The following is an 18,137-nucleotide window of genomic DNA, read 5'->3' as shown; positions in this document are numbered from 1 at the left end:
TCTGGAGAGAAACGGCCGGGGCAGGGAAAGTACAAAGTAAGCCAGAAACACGACTGCCGTTTCAGAAGCTGGAGCTGCTCACAGACTGACGAAGGTGTCTCAAAAGGACACAGGGGCCGCCCAAAGGGCATCAGGGAGACAAATCTAGGACTGCTGGAAGACGGAAGGGACAGTGGTGACGGATGACAACACAGCACGGGGGGTGTGCAGGGGCTTCCCGGCAGGGCTCCCTGTCCTGAGCTGCAATTACACGCGTGTTTGCTTTATAGTCAATTGCGTTTCACTGTGCATGGAGGCGGTAACAGACTTTGCTGTGTGCGGTTATGCTGCATGACAAAAAGCAGTAAAAAAGGACTAAGTAGAATATTACTGGGACTCTATACATGATTTGTTGCCTTGTGGACTGTGTCGGGGCGAGGAGTCAGGAAGCCGCGGTCCCCACGGGAGGGTGGCACGTGTCCTCACCAGCGCTGAGACCCGACAGGAGAGCGCCCTACGGCCTCACTTCACAGGGGTCAGGAAGGCACAGTCTTCACCTTGAGAAGTGACCATTTAACGACTCTAAGGTTTATACTATCATCACTTTTAATCAATCTAAAAACAGTCTACTGGGGGTAGATATAAGAATAGCATGTGTATCAATACTGTGCTGCTTTTCATGTAAGAAAAAAGGCAACCACATAGCTGCCTGCATTTGGACAGACAACTGGTGACAGACACACAAGAGGGTCTCACGAATGTGACGTACCCAAGGGAGGGAAGGGGACTGTCATGTCAGTACAGCTAAAATGCAAGCAAAATGCCCTTGGCGGATGCCTTGTTCTCTTGTTCTGATTTTTGAACACTGGAACCAATTACTTATTCAAAACAATAGAAAATAATATTTACAAAAAAATAACGTTCTTTCTTGAACAAGGAGAACACTTAATAAAATATACCTGAAAATACATATCCTAAGAAGAAAACCTGTGAGTACGGTGATAAGCTGTCTGTCGTACCAGGACAATGACAAACCAGCAGGTCAACTGCGGGCGCCTACCTTTCTTGTTCAGCTGCAGGACGGAAGGGGGCGGCGTGGCCACCTTCATGGCCAGTCCGTAGGCCCCTCGGAAGGAGTGACTGTCCCGAACGATGAACGATCCTGGCTCCTTGTCCTTTAACATGGCAATGGCTAGAGAAAGGGAGGAAAGACATGAGCATCTGCCTGGGTGGACAAAGGTCTGTGTCCACTCATGGCCTTGTGATGAGTTCTCTCCTATTCCTTTTGCAAACCGGGTCAGTGGGGAGCTGGCCAGGGTTCCCCTGCTCAGCTGGAGGAACAACGTGCCCAGTCCGTAGGAAGTCTCTGTGGTGTCGTGTGTTTTTCATGGGTGGGCCTGACTGTGAGGAGGCCAAGGGGACGAGGGCACCCTTCTCCTTAGCAAATGGAGGTGTCAGGCACATCCTGGCCGCTTCCGTGGATATAGCATGTGATTTCTGTTAATCCCACAGCACCTGTGACGTGCAAATGACGGTCCCTTCCTAACAGCCCAGGAAACCAAGGCTCGTGCAGCGTGGGAAAGAGGACCAGATCCAAACACACCCACAGCGGTGGACTAGGACGTGGGAGGGGGCTGTCACAGCACACCCTGTGGTTGCCACTCTTGGGGGCTGTCTTCCAGTGTGGCATTTTTCTTAAGGATTTTAGAACATGGACTCTGTCAACACAATAACAGAATTTTGTAACTACATAAAGAGATACTGAATATTTAACACATATTTTAAGATTCACCCCAGGGGGTGGCAAAAACGTGTCCCACAGGTGGCCCTCTGTCTGTGGCTCCGTAGCAGACGTGGCCAGGTGAGCCCAGCCTGGACAGGGCTATGGACTCCTTCTCCATGTGGCCACCACCAATCAAGGGCCTGACACAGTGGATCGCCCATCTTCCCAGTACGGCTGGGAGGCATTTAGCTAATCATAACCACTGCTTTAAATAAAAAAAACCCTCCCCTTCGTGGTCAGAGTCTGGCATTTCCCAGTCCTTCCTCACGGTACAGGAGGAGAGAGGAACGGGACAGGGTGTTAGAACCTCAACCTGGTGCTGCCCAGACCGAGGTTGCCAGTTGCTCTGATAACTAGAATAAATCTCCGAATTTCTTTTATAGATGTTTACTCTATCTAAAAAAAGGAGTAAATAGGGATTTACAGTATACAGTTGTAAATAATTATAGCTATGGAAATACTGCCTTTCTGGAATGTCAAAGCTCTGTCTGGAAGAGCTCAGGGTGCAGAACGTAAATTAGTAAGTGGCAGAAGCCCCGTCCTTCCTCAGTAAACACCCCCGCGGTGTCGTCTGTCAGAGGCCCCCACGCCACTGTCCTGGCTCACGGGCGTGGCATTTGTCTGGCTGCAGGATGAAGCCAATGGGCTCTTCTGTGCGCTTCTCAACGCCCTGCACCATGGCCCTGTGTGCAGGACGAGGCCACAGGGGAGGAGCTCACAGGGACAGGGGCAGGATGGCACTGCCTCATTAGAGGCAGCCAGGCCAGCAGCCACCCCACGCAGGGACAGCCCAGGGCTGGCACAGGGGCCTCCTGGGGTGGGTATCAATCTCACATGCCAATGCAATTTTCCTCATAGTGTGTTTTCTAAACTTGGGCCCTGATCATGTATTACGCTTTTTGAAGTAGCAGAAAAGATCACCTACAGAAATTCCTATTTGAATGGTGATATACCTCACCAAAGCATGTTTTTTGTTCAGTCGTGTTCTTACTTCTCTGTGGTAAATGAACCCCCGCAGCCTTGAGGGACTCAGATATTGGGCTAAACACGGGGCCGGCAGCGGGAACACCAGCTCTGCTCTGGCCGATTCTCCCCAAGGCCCAGGGCAGCCCCGCGTCCCACAGAAGCCCCAGAAACCAGGGCTGCACGGGCACAGCAGTGCCGAGTTCTCACGGACCGGCAAAGGGAACCTGGGGAGAATTTCAGACTCATCGTGTGTTGGAACAGAAATGAGCTGAGGAGCTCGCTGTGCTGAAGTTATGAAACCGAGTGTTTGTACACTGCACACAGCAGCCGCACGCTCTGCCGGGCGTCCACACTCAGTCCCCGTGAAGACGCGATGGGGCGGGGGCGGCAGGTCCATGCTCCCTCCCCCCACTGCTGCCCTCCCTGGACACCCTGAGAAAGCACAACCGGAGCAGCAGCGTTGGGTCCCTGCTTCGCTCTGGGCTCCCCTTTTCCTCCCAAGGTATTTTTATGTCTCCCTGAGGACATCCCAAGGCACTGAAGGTGTGACAAATCACACTCCAAAGACGTTATCGGGTTGGATGGCTCTTTTTCCTGCATCGCCCTGAAATGTCTTCATAGCTTTTCCAGAAAAAGGCACATCGGACAGTTAAAAACAAACAAAATGCACGGGCAGCCACCTGCCACCTGGAGAAGTGGGCACAGCCGGTGGGATGTGGCTCTGCACAGGTGTCTTCAAACAAAACATCCAGAAAACGGAGGAAGTTTCACTTTTAGGGATCAGGTGGAAAAATCAACATCCAACGTACGTATTAGCACTTCTGAGATGGGGTCACCCAAACGAACCTTTTAAAACATGTGTGCCGAAGGCCAGCAGGGGGTGAGCACAGCCCCCACTCACTGCGTATCTGCCCAGTGCCGGCAAGGGCAGCTGCTGCCCACACGGGCCCTGCGCGGCGGGCTCCACCGCCTCTGCCCTGCCGGGGATCCCAACAGTGTCCCAACCCAAGTCTGCCGGCTCCCGAGGCCACTCTGCTACAAGGACATGGCACAGAGAGAGAAAGGGCAGCCCAGCCCCACACATCACTGGTCTAGAAGACAGTACCAACAGAGTAGGAGGGGCTGTGCAGAATGTTCTAGAACATGGTGCTCCATAAGCACCTCCCGGTCTGGTCAGCTGGGGGAGGGGGTGCCCAGGATCTGGAGGCCACAGTCATGGGGATTCTTGGGACAGGAGCAGGGTCGGGATGGTCACGACAAGAACACGGCATCCTGCCGCAGTGGAGCCCCGGGATGTGGTGAGCAGCCTGCACAAAGGCCAATTCAGGCAAGTCAAAGTCTTCCCAGGCCATGGGCTTCTTTTTTTTCTCTCTTCCATTTAAAATGACAATAGCTTCTTTGAGCTCATGGGCAGAAATGCACATTCTTATCATTTTCTATTATCTACACAATGGAATAGCCGAATTTCAGTGACAGTCGGATGGGGCTGTCTTAGCCCCTCGACTGTCATGTCGCATTTCTAAGACATCGTCACAAGGAGAGAACTGGGGCTGTCTTAGCCCCTCGACTGTCATGTCGCATTTCTAAGACATCGTCACAAGGAGAGAATGGGATGATTTTCTCCTGAAGTTGAGACAAGGAGGGCTCCTGAGGCCCATGGGCAGCTCACTCGTTCTCACCGCTTACACCAGCCCGCGCCCTTTCTCACTCCACACCGCCCAGGCAGCTGCTGGGACTGGGCCCCCTTCCTAGGAACCCTGCGTTTGCCGTCCAGCCCTCCCCTCCCCAGCCACGCACGCACCAGCCCTCTGAGGCCCGTCCCGGGAAGGTCCGGCGTCCAGGGGAAGACGCACTCAGCTGCCTCCCAGCTCCAGTGAGGAGGGCAGTGCCTTGTGTGTGGAAAGCAACACCCCAGGGGGACTCAACTTCTGCCACTGCCTGGGGCTGGCTCCAGGGGGGACGGCCACCCTTCCTCTCTCCCACATCTCTTCTATTCTTTTTCCACTAAAAAGTGACGTCCTACTCCGTTGCTACAAAATATTAATGATTTCAAAATTTTTAAAACTGCCTTAAGGCCGTACCAAGTAGAGAGAGGCCCTTCCTGGTTTGTGTGTGAGGCACTCGGTCACCTCCACAACTGGGGCTCGTGATTTAGTGCTTTTCTTCCGGACTTGGACCAACGCAGGTGTTCACGAAGGCACGGGGTCCCTGACTTCACAGGGCAAGCTGTATCTCCCTCCTTGGGGATCTCATCCTCTGTGGCTCTGGGCCTCTCTGGAGAGGCCAGGAGAGAGTGTCTGCTCCTCACAGTCAGCAGCTGTGGGCTGGCATCACGGGCGGGTGGAATCAGCCAGATGTCACACCCCACGCGCTGCAATGCTTAGGGCCGGTACCCCCTCCTCACCGCATCCCTCACAGTGCTAAGCTTTCCTGTGAAAACGGACAGGCCACAGCATTTCCCCAGGAGGCATGTAATAAAGCAGGGGCCCTGTTCGAACTCCGTCCACACCAAGGCCGTGGGTCCCTGATGTCCCCACTGCAGGGCCTGTCCTCACTCAGGAGTCTAAGTCTCAGTGGGACCGATGCCCGACGAGGCCCTCAGCCTCCACACGTACCTTGTTCTCTTGAAATATCCGCCTTGTACCAGAACTTGGAAGTGTCTTGAACGAATTTCACGATCACCAGTTTATCACCCGGACTATCTGTAAAGCAAAATTTAGAAACAGTGGCTGTGGAGGGTGGTGCTTTTCTTTGCCGCCTGTCATCCGCAATGATCCTAGGAGTCCAAATTCCACGCAGAGGGGAGCGAGGGTGGGAATGTTCTACGGGGAAGGAGCCCTACTTTCAAAATGATGGAGGCAGCAACTGTTTCGTAAAACAGAACAACACAACAGGATGTTTTGATTAGGACTTTGCAGCACATTTTAAAAATATAGAGTTAGGAAAGTAGGAAGCAAACAGCAAAGCTTGTGTTGTTTAATCAGCATGTGTCGTATTACTTCTTATACACTTGAAATATTTCATAATTACATTTCAGACGAATTCATTTAATTTGAAAAAGAAAGCTATTTTCAAAGAGTGATGTTCCCAAGTGAAAGGGAAAATAGAACCACCAGAAATGTCTGCACTTCCTGCAAGTGGAATGAATCTAAAGTGGCTAAATGCAGAAGCCAAGAAGAGTAGCTGGGAAGCAGGCAAGTGTCTGGCTTTGGGCCAGCAAAGGGGAACAGACCCCCGAGGGTCCTGGATCTCTCTGTCAGGGTGCCCAGCCCAGCAGCGGGGACGTGCCCGCCGCCAGCTCCGGCTGCAGATCCCGGGCCCTCCCCCTGCTGAGTGACTGGACAGAGTGGCCCTTCTGCCCGAGGGAAACACACCTACCTGGTGAAGGGGAGGCCGTTTCCGAAGCCTTGGAAAAGTCCGGAAGGATGTTTGGGAAGGGAATGCTGATGGTGCTCCCGCTGTGGGGGCTGGAGAAGCCACTGGAGGAGGGAGAGACGGAGCCCAGAGAACGGTCCCCTTCGGAGGCCCGCTTCTTCTCAGGGAGGGGTGGCTGCCCGGGCAGGGTCACTCCCTGGCCCTGCAGGCCTGGACTGTGGTGGCTGCCGTGTCCGGGAGCCACCGTGAGAAAGTTGTGGGACAGGAAGCCATTGTCAGCAGTCCCTGTCGCTGTCAGCGGGACGCCGGGGGCTGGTGACACTCCGTGGGAATTAGCCAGCAAGGCCCCCAGGTCCTCCTCGGGAGCAAGGCCACTGCCCACAGGGGTGGGGCCAAAGCCCAGGAAGGCCTGGCTGCTTGTGGGGGGCAGAGTGTCCGGCGGCTCAGCCAGGGACAGCTCATGGCTGTGGAAAGAGGCCTGGAGCTCCGACGGCGGGAAGCAGGACAGCACCGGGGAGTTCTTGCCGGGGCCAGAGAACTCAGTACCGAGGGGACTTCCTGTGGGCCGGCTGCTCCCCAGCAGGGGGATGGTGGCTTTGGGGCTGCTCTCCACCCACTGGCGTTCTGCGGACGGGCTGTTCAGAAGGCAAGACAACCGAGAGAGCACGTCAGGTACGAGACACCTCGGAATCAGCAGCGCCACCCCCCATGGGGAAGACAGGGCCAGGAGGTGGGTGCTGAGGCTCGCTGTGTAGCACAGGAGGTGTGTTCCAGAATATGCGAATTCAGGCCCTTGCTGTGCTCATGCTGCTCACCTTTCGAGCCCCCACTTCATACCCGACGCTCGACCCCACATCTGGGGCACTGAGGAAGCTGTCCCCGCACAGTCCTCCCCAAGCTCTGGTAACAGCCCCCAGGCCTGCCCTTCCTCGACCGTCACCTGGTGAAGTCCCTTTCTTCCCGCAAGACCAGGCCCAACTGCATCTCCAACTTTGAAGCCTTTTCCCAGCCAGCCCCTGTCCAGTACCCGTGGCAGCGTACATGTGCACACTGGGGACTGGGAGTGTCCTTGCCTCTGGGCCCAGCCACCGGCACGGACGCCATGCTGCTTCACCCCTGTGCAGCGGGGCTGTCTGCTCGCCGTGCGCCTGCTCCCCTCCCAGAGCCTGCCCTGCCTCCCATCTCCTGCACCTGCGCCTGACATGCGCTCAGCTCCCAGTAGATACTTGCTGGGTGAATCAGCTGATTAAGGGATGCCCACACATTTAGGAAGACGGAGCAACATTGGAAAGCACCCCACACGACGTACACACATTGCATCAGCAAGCACTTATGGGGTACATAGTCTATGTGCGATACCACGTCCTAGGGTGAGAACCCCCCTTTTAAGGAGAGAGGAGCAGAATTAAGGAAGTTGATGGAAAGCTACGTGCCCACACAGTAAAGCACAGGAGACTTATTCCTACTCTGGGCAAGAGGAGTCGTCCCACAGTGGATTTCCTCAGGGGCAGTGTCTTTGTAAAGCAGAAACAAGACATCATGCTCTGTCCATAGCCTGCCCCTCCCCCTCCTCCTCCCTCCCTTCCTTTCTGTCCATTTTTATATTCCCTATAAGGCCAATTTTCTTCTATTTCCTGTGTTTGCCTATATTTCCCATACACCTGCACATACACCTGTCCCCGTGGGCAGCACTGTCCTGCACACAGCCAGGGGTCCTGCCTCGCCCCCAATGCCATGCCAGTCCTGCCTGGGCCTGGCTCCGGCACCTCTGGAGAGAAAGGCCTGGCTGACCCCTCGAACCCTTCTTTCCTCCTCAGCTCAGCATTCTGGGTCTTTAAGGGGACCTTGTGCCAGGTATAAAGACCCATCTTACCTCTCTCTCCTCTGCCCGGGGCCGTTGCTAGAAATGGTGCAGGAAGACGCAAAGGCCTGGGGGAAGGAAGACGCCGCGGGCGCGTCGGCCCGGAGCATCACGGATTTGGGTCCAACGGGGCTCTCAGACATCCCCACTGCGTGACCGAGAGTCTCGGGGCAGCCTCGTGGTTCTACAGCGAGAAAACAGAAAGCAGAGAAACTTTAGTTGCAGGGGCCAGGGGTCACAATCGTGACCTCATCTGTGTGTTCTACAGGGAAGGGTGCTGATTGCTGAGCCTTTCTGTCATCTGTGGCCACACTGAACAAGACATTGTTCATAACAGCTGTAGCAGGCGGCTCCAGGCCCCAAAGCACAGGCTTATTCTGGGCCATCGATGTTCCCGAAAGGGAAGACGCCTAATTTAGTCCCCACACACAGTGTCCGACCCATTACCACGAGCTGGCCAGCAGCAGTAGCCCTGTGGCCACGCAGGAGAGATGCACCCTGGACCACTAGGCCAGTCCTCCTGGGCTTGTCACCAACTGAAGGCCGACATACTGTAACTAATTACTCTTCACTCTCATGGTCTAGGCCACTCCTCACTGTAGGAAGGGCACGGCCTTTGCTCTGCAAACCAGCAGGCGACTTCCACGGAGGACCCACTGTCCCTAAGTGCAGGACCCAGGCAGCCACAGTGTCCTCTGCCCCCCTTTGTTCCCACCCTCCCGAGTTGGTCACTCGGCTGCTGCACGTCAGGTGCTCCAGGTGCGCACACCTGTGCCGTGTGCTTTCTGGTCTCCTGCTGGGGCTGCCACACCGCGAGGGGCAGCAGCCGCCCTCGCAGGCCCAGCACCGAGCACAGGCGCGTTTCTCTGATGGAATTTCTGCTTCGCGTCCTGCCCAGTGTCTCTATTACTTCTAGATATTTAAAAAATCTTGGCTTTTTATTCTTTCTTTTTTTTTTTTTAACTAGCCATTATGAAGCAGACAAATTTGCCATGGTCAATATCCTAAAATTATTAGAAATGTAGGTCATTTTGCTTTCTGCTTTAAAACTAGGGAGGACTGATAAAGAATAATGAAGTGGAAAAAAGTCCATATTACTCGGTTCCTGAAGAGGGTGTTAAGCCCCCAGCTCACAGGATTATTGCCTAGAGGATTATGCTTGAAATACATGTTATTTTAATTATACCGAATAAAGGCTACCTTCATTTCTCTTCAAATAAAAATGAACAATAGAATTTAACACCAGAATCAAACTCTATAGAAATGCCATTTGCTGAGAAAACTCTGAAAAAGGAATTATCAACAGCATATGTGACCTCTGAAGAAGGAAAGATCTAGATGTTCGCATTAGTCCAGGTGTCAGTAAGAGCCCAGGCTATTCAGACCAGGGAGGAATCAGGTCCACACAGCACAGGAATCCACTGACCTCTCGCCCGAATGACTGCCACACACAACATGCAATATATGATGTCTGTTTAAAAAATTGATTTCTTTTCAAAATTTGTACTATCAGTTCACAAATGGAATTATTAAAAACTATACTTCACTCCAATGCGGTGAGTACTTTTCCATTGTATGGATATACCACATTTTGTTTATCCAGGCACCTGCGGATGGACATGTGGTTTGCTCGCATTATGGAACTACTACATATAAAGCTGTTATGGGCATTCATAGACACTGTTTTGTACTGACATATACTTTTATTTCTTTGGGGTAAATACCCAGGAGTGGAATGGTTGGATATATATTTCTCTTTTTCACCCTCCCACATGTCTAGACTATATTGACAAGTAGTTGGTAACCAGCAAAGACATCTTAAATGGAAAGTAAGTATACGTAAACATAAATGCAGATAAATCATTTTATTATCAGGAACAGAAGTGAGGGTGTGAGGGACGGTTTGAAATCCCATGTGTATTTGTTTTTCTACCCCAGCTTCTACTGAAAGAATCGAGGGACAAGCTTTGAAGACCATGCAGTTAGTTAAGTAATTCACCAAACACTTATTTGAGCACCTTCACTGTGGGTCATACCGGAAGGAGGGGCAGTCGCACAATTGTGAGCGATCACACGACTACATCTGCTGTTGGAATTTACAGATAATGGACAACAGCTCTTATATTTACGGCACAGACTGTTTACCAAGCCAGTCCCAAAAGTCTTACAGTGTAGTCTATACAAATAGAACATTAGCACTGGGCTTTTCTATAATGAAAAGTTTGTTAAGTGTTGAAAAAATTAACACTGAAATTGGTGACCCATCCTTCCCCCCAAAATGGATAAGGCAGTGTGTTTAAGGTCTTGTCTTTGATTTTCAAAGGTTTTACTACTAAGTGCTTGTAGGTAGTTTTCTTTTTATTTATCCTGTTTGGGTTTTATAAAATTTTTTTTTTTAATTTGTGGCTTGATTTCCTGAGTCTTTTTTGGGAAATTCTCAGTATATATAGTTTCCAATATTACTTCCACCTCATTCAATTTCTCCACCCCTTTTTGGACTCTAATTATACATATGTTAGAATTTTTTTTATCATGTCTCATATGTCTGTATGTTTTGTTTTCTGCTTTTTCTCTATTTTCCATCCTTCTGCCTCTCTGTGCTTCAGGCTGCAAATTTTCTTCTCACTTATCTCCCAGTTCACGCATTATTTCTTCTCTTGTGTCTAGTCCACAAATAAAATCATGAACTGAATGCTTAATTTCATTTATTTTGTTTTTAAGTTCTAGGGGTTTTATTTGATTATTCTGAATGGAGTCCATTTCTCTGGTGAAATTCTCTATCTTTTCTTCTGCTTTCTTAAACATATCAAGTTTAGTTATTTTAAAATCTGTTTAACTCCAATTTCTGAATCTGCTATGGGAATTTGTTTCATCGTATGTGTGTCCATGTCTGTGTGTGTGTGTGTGTGTGTATGCGTTGTGTGGTCTTGGTTTTTACTTACTTGTCATGTTTCCTGACATGGCTGATCAATTTTTTTAATTAAATATTTGAAATTGTATTTTCAAAAAAATATAGGGAGACAGACAGAGGCAGGCTCTGGAGAGAGTCATATTCCCCAAGGGGACAGAGTTCTTCTGTCAGGCTCACTATTTAGGGCCCATCAAAGTGATCTGTCTCTGGTGCTCTTGTTTCTGTCTGTAGCCTTTCAAGTATCTCACCTGGGAACCTTGTGGTGCCTGCATGGCCCCTTCCTAGGTACATCCTGAACTGCTGATTTCTGCTACTTGGCACCACCCGGGGACTGCCAAGATGCCTGTTTATCTTTTCACCTTCCCGCAGCTGCTTCTGCCTTTGGCCCCATGCCTCTGCAGCCCAGGACCCAGAAAAGCCCCGAGGGGATATATGCTCAGAGAGCTTGCCACCCCTCTGCAGTCCCCATTTCTCTGAGAGCTTGACCCCTCTGTCCTGGCTGCCTTGGCAGCTCTGAACTCCAATTTTTATCTCCCCAGAATGTGTGTCAATCACAGCCCTGACCACTAGTTTGGTCTCCACACCCCATGCTCCCAAATGGGCCAGGGGCTGAGGGGAGAAACCGCTGTGGGTTTCCTACTCACTTCAATGCCATCCTCTTCCCTGGAGATTTTGGCCCAAGAAGCCTTGGGCCACCTTGGGAAATCTAAATGCCTCCAAACTATTGATTTTAGTCCTTTCTCTAAGAGCTTTCACAATTGTTCTCAGTGGGAGTTTAGCCCCTACATTGTAGCTGAAAGTGATACTGCGCGCACGCGTGCTCTCTCCCTCTCTCTCTCTCTCTATTACCAGCTATAATTTGAGAGCAGCTAGCATGGAAATCTTCAAGCATATACAATTATGGAGTCTCTAGGTTGTTGACAAGCATGCTTTTCTGCCACCTCGAGGACCCACAGCGAACAATCCAACATTCAGGTCTCCTCTGCCTCTCTGTATGAAAGACTGTTCAGCCTCTTCCTATTTTGTAATCACAACAAATGCTTGTGTAAGTCATTCATCCTCCCTTTTAGTCCACACGTGACCCTCTGGGGTGGGTAGCAGTACTAGTCCCACTTGCAGGTGAGGCAGTAAGCTGAGAAAGGTGGAACAAGTTACCTTATTCATACAATCAATGCAGTAACCCCAGATTCAGACACAAGCTTCTGACTCCACATCTTGAGCTGCTTTTATAATTCCATAGTTACATTTTACACATGATTCTTACAGAATATGTTCCAGTCCTTTGCTCTTTTTCATCTCAAATACCCTAAGCCTTGGGGATACTAATTTATAGAGTAACTTTAATAATTTATATAATGATTTTATAATTTAGTTAACTTTCATTTCAGTGAATTATTCTTCCTTTAAATATGAAAGACGAGAGACACACACTCCAGGCTAGAGTGGAGTGACAGAGACCACATTTATCCCCTGACTGAGAAACAAAACACAGACAAACCCTACGGAACAACGGTTTGCAGACGGGCATGGAGCAGTGACGGACGGTGATCACTGGGACACAGGAAATGAACACAGTGGCCCTGCAGCTCCCCAATGTACCACCTTGAGAGAGTTTCCAGGCAGCAAGAGGAACCTCGGTGGACTCTGGGAGGCGGATTCGGGCGGATGGCGCTGACCGTGCAGAGGGACCACGACGGCAGGCAGGATGGAGAGGGGACCCCTGCAGGAGAGAGCTGTGCAGCCCTGCAGAGGAGCCGCTGTGAGTGTCCCTGAGCACTGATCGGCACCCACAGGAGGGAGACAGCCCAGAACAGGGACAGACCCAGATGAAAAGGTTCGAGGGAGAGGCTCCCCGTGCTGACCCAGGGCTGGGAATGGAGCCTGTTCTCACAAGGAAGAGAGGGAAACATCCAGACCCACGGGGCACTGAGTGACACACGGAAGGCTCTGTCTCAGGAGTGGGGGACAATAGCACTAGACTGAGCACACCCCCAGTCCCGCCTAACCAACCTGACGAGCAAGACCTGAAAAGATTAAACTGTTCCCAAGCCACTTAACTGCATCCCAGAATAAAGATCTGGAATATTTGTAGGAATACAAAAATATCCAGCACCCAATGAGGTAAACTCACAATGTCTGGCTTTCAATAAAAAATTACCAGGTATGCAACGGAGTGGGAAAATATGCAATGTCACAAAGAGAAAACCCACATCAATCGGAACTGACGAGGACACAGCGCTGATGCTGGGGCTATCAGACAAGGACACTAAAACAGTTATTTTAACTATATTCCATGTGTACAAAAAGTTAAGTAGAGTCATAGAACACTTAAGAAAGACCCAAACCAAACTTCTAGAGAGGAAAACTCCAATGTCTGAGATGAAATCTATAATGTCCAGATTAGCCATTATAAAGAAATGATTAGTCAACATGAAGACATGGCGAAAGAAACTATCTAAAATGAAACAAAGGGAAATGAGAGTTAACAAAAATGATCAGAGCGCCACCAGGAGACAACTCCGAGTGATCTAATGGACATTTAGTTAGAATCTATGAAGGAGGAAGATCAAGGGGACAGAAAAAATATTGGAAGAGATAATGGCCAAAATTGTCCAAGTTTGATGAAAAGTATAAACCTATAGAATGAGTTCAGCCAACCACAAGGATAAAAAACACAAACAAAACCATACCAAGACACATTATAATTAAACCGCTCAAAGCTAGTGATAAAGAGAAAGTCTAAAAAGCAGCCGGGGTCGGGGGTTGGGGGGGGAGGGGACGGACAGGCTGCATTTGGAGGAGCTGTTATGAGGAGGACAGCAGCTTTCTCACCAGAAACAGTGCAAGCAAAATAGAGTGGAACAACATCTTTCAAGTACTGACAGATAAGTACTGTCAAACTAGAATTCTGTACCCAGTGAAAATATCTTTCAAAAGTGAAGGCAAAATAAAGACTTTTTAGACACCACGCTGCAGCGAGGAGCATGTGAGGTGTGGCCTGCGAGCTGCAGAGAGACCCACAGGAGGACTTGCTTCTGCCTGGAGGGAGCCTGGAAGGCTTCCTGGAGGAAGTGGCATGTGCTACAAGCCTGAAAGTGTGGGTGGGACTCTGATGGACCAAATATGCGTCACAAATGTGACAAGCATGACTCCACGGGCTCTCTGTTCATGGGGCAGAGGCTGCCCCCACCATGCACTGCTGTGTCCCCAGCGCTGAGCTGGCACCTGTAGGAGCTCCAGGTCACTCATATTATAAAATAAGGAATGAATTATCAATGTCTTAGAGGTTAGAGGGGCGAGTTCAGAGCATGATGTGGAAATATGACTCGGGGGGCTGGCCCAGAGGAGTGGGCAGATGGCAGTGTTGATCAGCCCCTAGCGTCCCGCACCAAGGAGCAGCACAGAACTGGAATTTAAAAAACCTGTGTTTGCTAATCTAGTCTAACACATCCCCCTTACAGCTGTTTGAACATCAGAGGGATCGCATGAGAGAGAACGTGTGCCGAGCATGGCACGCAGCGCCTGTTCCTGCGAGAGATGCTGCTATCTGGGGTCCCCACCCAGCCACAGGGGCCATCCCCGGTGGTGCGCATCTGTTTGCCTAGTCCCAGTGCCACGGGGCTCTAGGGGAACCCATGCCACGACTCAGAAGCCCTGAACACACTCAGATGGCACCTGGGATGTTCATCAAACGAAAAGAGGCTGAAGAAAATAAAATCCCACTTTGTTCCTGTTATCACAGTGCTTGTCCCAGAAAACAGCAAGCCTAGCACTTCCCATGAAAGTGGCTTTGTTTATCATTCAATTAGCACCAACTCTCTGTGGCTGTGTTGTTCCCTCTTGTCAGATCAGTCCCTGACCGGGTGTCAGGACTTAACCCTTTATCTGGAGAAGGGGCTGCCCAAAGCATCGGGTTCCCTGTTTATTCCAAAGAGGTCAGCGCAGGGAAACCTGAGCTTCCTGGGCCATTGCTCCTGCAGGCCCTGGCCCCTGCCTGTGCTCCGAGCAACACCAAACACCTTAACGCCACGGCAATTAATCCACTTATTAGTTGGGCCTCGGCATGCACACATAAGTGGGGCCCAGGTGACATTTTCAGGTAAGAGGACTCACTGCCAATTCCAATGACTGGGATGGCAGACAGCAAGGAGGACGCTGATGGCAGCTCCACTTTACCCAAGGCCTGCACCCTGCAGGCAGGCTCTGGGCTCGGCCCCCACCACCTCCACTTCCCTCTGGCCTGTGCAGTCCCCACAGATGTTGCCTCTGCTTGGCAGCTGAAGGGAGGAAGCAGAGAGAGTTTGGGTCCCCTTTCTAAGTGCTCCTGTCCGTGGCCCCTGCTGGCCATCCAGAGAGCAGAGACCAGGAAGCCCACAGGGCAGGGGGAAGTACATGGAAAATCTTAATCCAAGAACAGACAAAGGCCCCAGCTAAGTGCGTACGATCCAGACTGCAAACCCTCCTGCATGGGTTCACTTTGGTTCCAGGAATTCGCTCCCTGTAAGAGCAGGCAGAAATGTTGTTGCTTAACTTGTACATGTGTTCACAGTTAAACTACAAGTGAATGTCGGTCCCCTATCCTTAGCTGTGCCCCTAGAATAAGCCCAGGAAATGGCTGGGGCGGGATGAGGAACAGCCAGGACCTCCCCCGTCTTGGACAGGGACACTTGTGGAGGCGTTAACTCTGCGGCCCTCAGAGTGGGAATGTGACAGTCAGGGCCTCCTCACGGAGCCTCTGGCAGTCTGTCTCTAGGACACCACGGTGAGGATAATGGTCCCTTGAAACAACTACATGGAGGGTCTTCCAGGGCAGGCGAACTTCTTATGAGGCCACTGCCACACTCCCAAGGCCATGCAGCCCTCCCCTCTCAAGCTGTGTCTCCACGACGTGGGAGGCCCTGGAGGCAATGCCAGGACGCTGCTCTAGACCCGCACGCATGCTGCCAGCACCCTGCTGCCCCGCTCCCACCTCGGGCCCTGAACAGACCCTCCTTTTAGTCCCCGGCATCCTCCTGGCATGGTGTCAGTTCTGTCCTTAGTTCGCACAGTATTCTCACATTTTTCCTTTGCTGCTGAGACCCAGAGGCATAATACTGTCAGTGTGTTTGGAAACCCAATCTCGTCTTGCTTGCTGGTTTGCCCCCAAGCCAGCTGGTGCTCCCGGCGCCTGTGGAGGTGAGGTGCCTGGAAAGGGCCCCGGGCCAGCAGGAACCGGGAGGTGCATGCCCGTCCTTCTGGGATCTCAGGAATGTCTGCTCTCATCTCCTCTCGGCCCGTTTCCTGTACTTCCTTTACCCAGAACAGGGGTGAGTGAGGGTCACCGGCCCCTTTCCAAACGGTCTATTTTTATGCAGTCGTCCAAGCTTCTGTGGGAAGCTGGACACCACTCGCTCTCCACTGGCCACTATTTACACGACATGCAAGTGACCAGGAAGAACAGATAGCCAGGCTCACTCTCCGAAGCCTGGGAGCCTGGCCAGAGACCTGCAGCTAAATGTGGAAGGAACTGCCAGGCGAATTAAAGATTCATGAGCAGCCAAGCATCAAAGTCATCCCTGGGGTGTGACTCTTATCTTAGATGCAGGAACCACAACTTACTAAACAAAAATCAGGACTTGTGGCATTAATAAATAAATAAATAACATCAACATTTTCCTGTCTTTCTAATTTCCATGGAAAAAAATCTTACAAAAGCATAAAAATGATTCACTTATGTGTCAATTAGTTAATAATTACAAATTGCCTTTAAACCTTTTACATCATCTTTAATGAAAAATAAAATAAATTTAGCTGAGGTCAATATTACAGTCTCCTACCAAGGAGGAGACTGAGTTTTGCTATTTAACTACTAAAAATTCAATCTTTATCTTTGGCCCATAAATATACAGGTATATTCACAACAAACTTTTTCCATATCCGTGTATTAATATCTATGCATCCATCTATGCATCTATCACCTGTATCTATTTTTCATTTCTATCTCTCTGATATCTATTGACTATCTCCTTCCTTCCTTCTCTCCTGGTAATAACCCAGGATTATTATGTAGTTAAATAGGAAGTTTCCTTATCTATCATTTGACAGAATTCTAAAAGCTGAAACGTCTGTGACTTTTCTGTCTCCTTCTGTCCCTGAATTTCCAGGTGTGGAATCGGGGGCCATGGAGAGGGGGCGGCACGGATCTCCAAGCTCTAGTCCCGGCTCTTCTGCCCCAGGCTCGGGGTCCAGGCACGTTCTCAACCTCTGGGCCTCCATGTTCGTCAGCTACCGGCTCCCTTTAGTTGAGATCAGATTAGGTGATTTCCTAGCTCAGAATTTTAAAATTCTATTTTTAAAAAGCAAGACATTGTATGAGAGGGTCCACAGTAGTGTATTTTTTTTTTTTAAGAGAGTCCTTATAATTCTTCTGTTATTTGTCTATGAACAACAGGCCATTTAACCAATCTCCTTGAAAGCAAGGAAAAAACAGGCAGGCAGCCAGATATAATGAGAATTAATTAGCAAAACCCCTGAAACACTGAAAAAGCCTTTTCATTTTTTTTTTTTTTTTTTTTAAGAGTCTTGTTCTGTCACCCAGGCTAGAGTGCAGTGGCATCAGCATAGCTCACTGCAACCTCAAACGCCTGGGCTCAAGCAATCCTCCCACCTTGGCCTCCCAGAGTGCTAGGATCACAGGCGTGAGCCACCACCCACAGCCCTTTTCATAGTTTTTGATGAGAATCAAAGTCCTGCAGTTCAGGCCCTGAAGAGACTCTATAGACAGAGACAAAAGGGATAAATGGATGCTTTCTTGGTGTGGAGCCTTTTCTTTTGTAAATCCTGCTGTCAAAATCACATAATATAAATTAGTCCAATGACTTAAGGTCCCTATTTTCAGTAAATGCCAGGAATGCTCTCGCAGGGGTAAACTGGCTCTGCCTTCTTGAAGCAGGCAAGGTTCTCACTGCCCCCGTGGGGCAGCAGCCCCCCGCCCCCAGCCAGCGCTGGAGCTGGGATTCCTGTCTGCCAACAGCCAGGTGACCCTCCTGTGATGTTCTCATCCCAACTGGAATCATCCCCTTCAAAGGAAACACGCCACAGTCTTCCTTTTAACCAATAATACAAAAGGAACCAGAAAATGCAAATAAAATAGCTCATTATAATCAGGGCCTGTTTTCTCTTATTCTTTGAGCATGTCCCATTGATATTCAAGGTTTTGATCCAAACAGACCGGAAAGAAAACGCATTCCCCAATGTAGCTGGTGCTGTGTGGAGAATTCTAA

At 50.2% G+C, this 18,137-nt stretch overlaps 1 protein-coding gene across 6 annotated transcripts in view; it reads right to left on the bottom strand.

Annotated features, from left to right (window-relative positions):
* TNS3 (tensin 3) overlaps nucleotides 1-18,137 on the bottom strand; it is a 262,359-nt gene that overhangs the window by 17,382 nt on the left and 226,840 nt on the right. For all 6 annotated transcript variants that reach the window (XM_069461530.1, XM_069461526.1, XM_069461529.1 and 3 more), the window contains 4 exons: nucleotides 7,977-8,148; nucleotides 6,107-6,738; nucleotides 5,344-5,430; nucleotides 1,040-1,171 (listed from right to left, as the gene is read on the bottom strand). In XM_069461530.1, the coding sequence (XP_069317631.1) occupies nucleotides 1,040-1,171; nucleotides 5,344-5,430; nucleotides 6,107-6,738; nucleotides 7,977-8,148 (1,023 nt within the window). The remainder of the gene's footprint in view (nucleotides 1-1,039; nucleotides 1,172-5,343; nucleotides 5,431-6,106; nucleotides 6,739-7,976; nucleotides 8,149-18,137) is intronic.

Source organism: Eulemur rufifrons, chromosome 29 (genome assembly GCF_041146395.1).
Source record: "Eulemur rufifrons isolate Redbay chromosome 29, OSU_ERuf_1, whole genome shotgun sequence".
In the NCBI taxonomy this organism is placed as follows: domain Eukaryota; kingdom Metazoa; phylum Chordata; class Mammalia; order Primates; family Lemuridae; genus Eulemur; species Eulemur rufifrons.
Note: the sequence above shows the minus strand (reverse complement) of the source record. Positions and strands in the feature narration are given on the sequence as shown.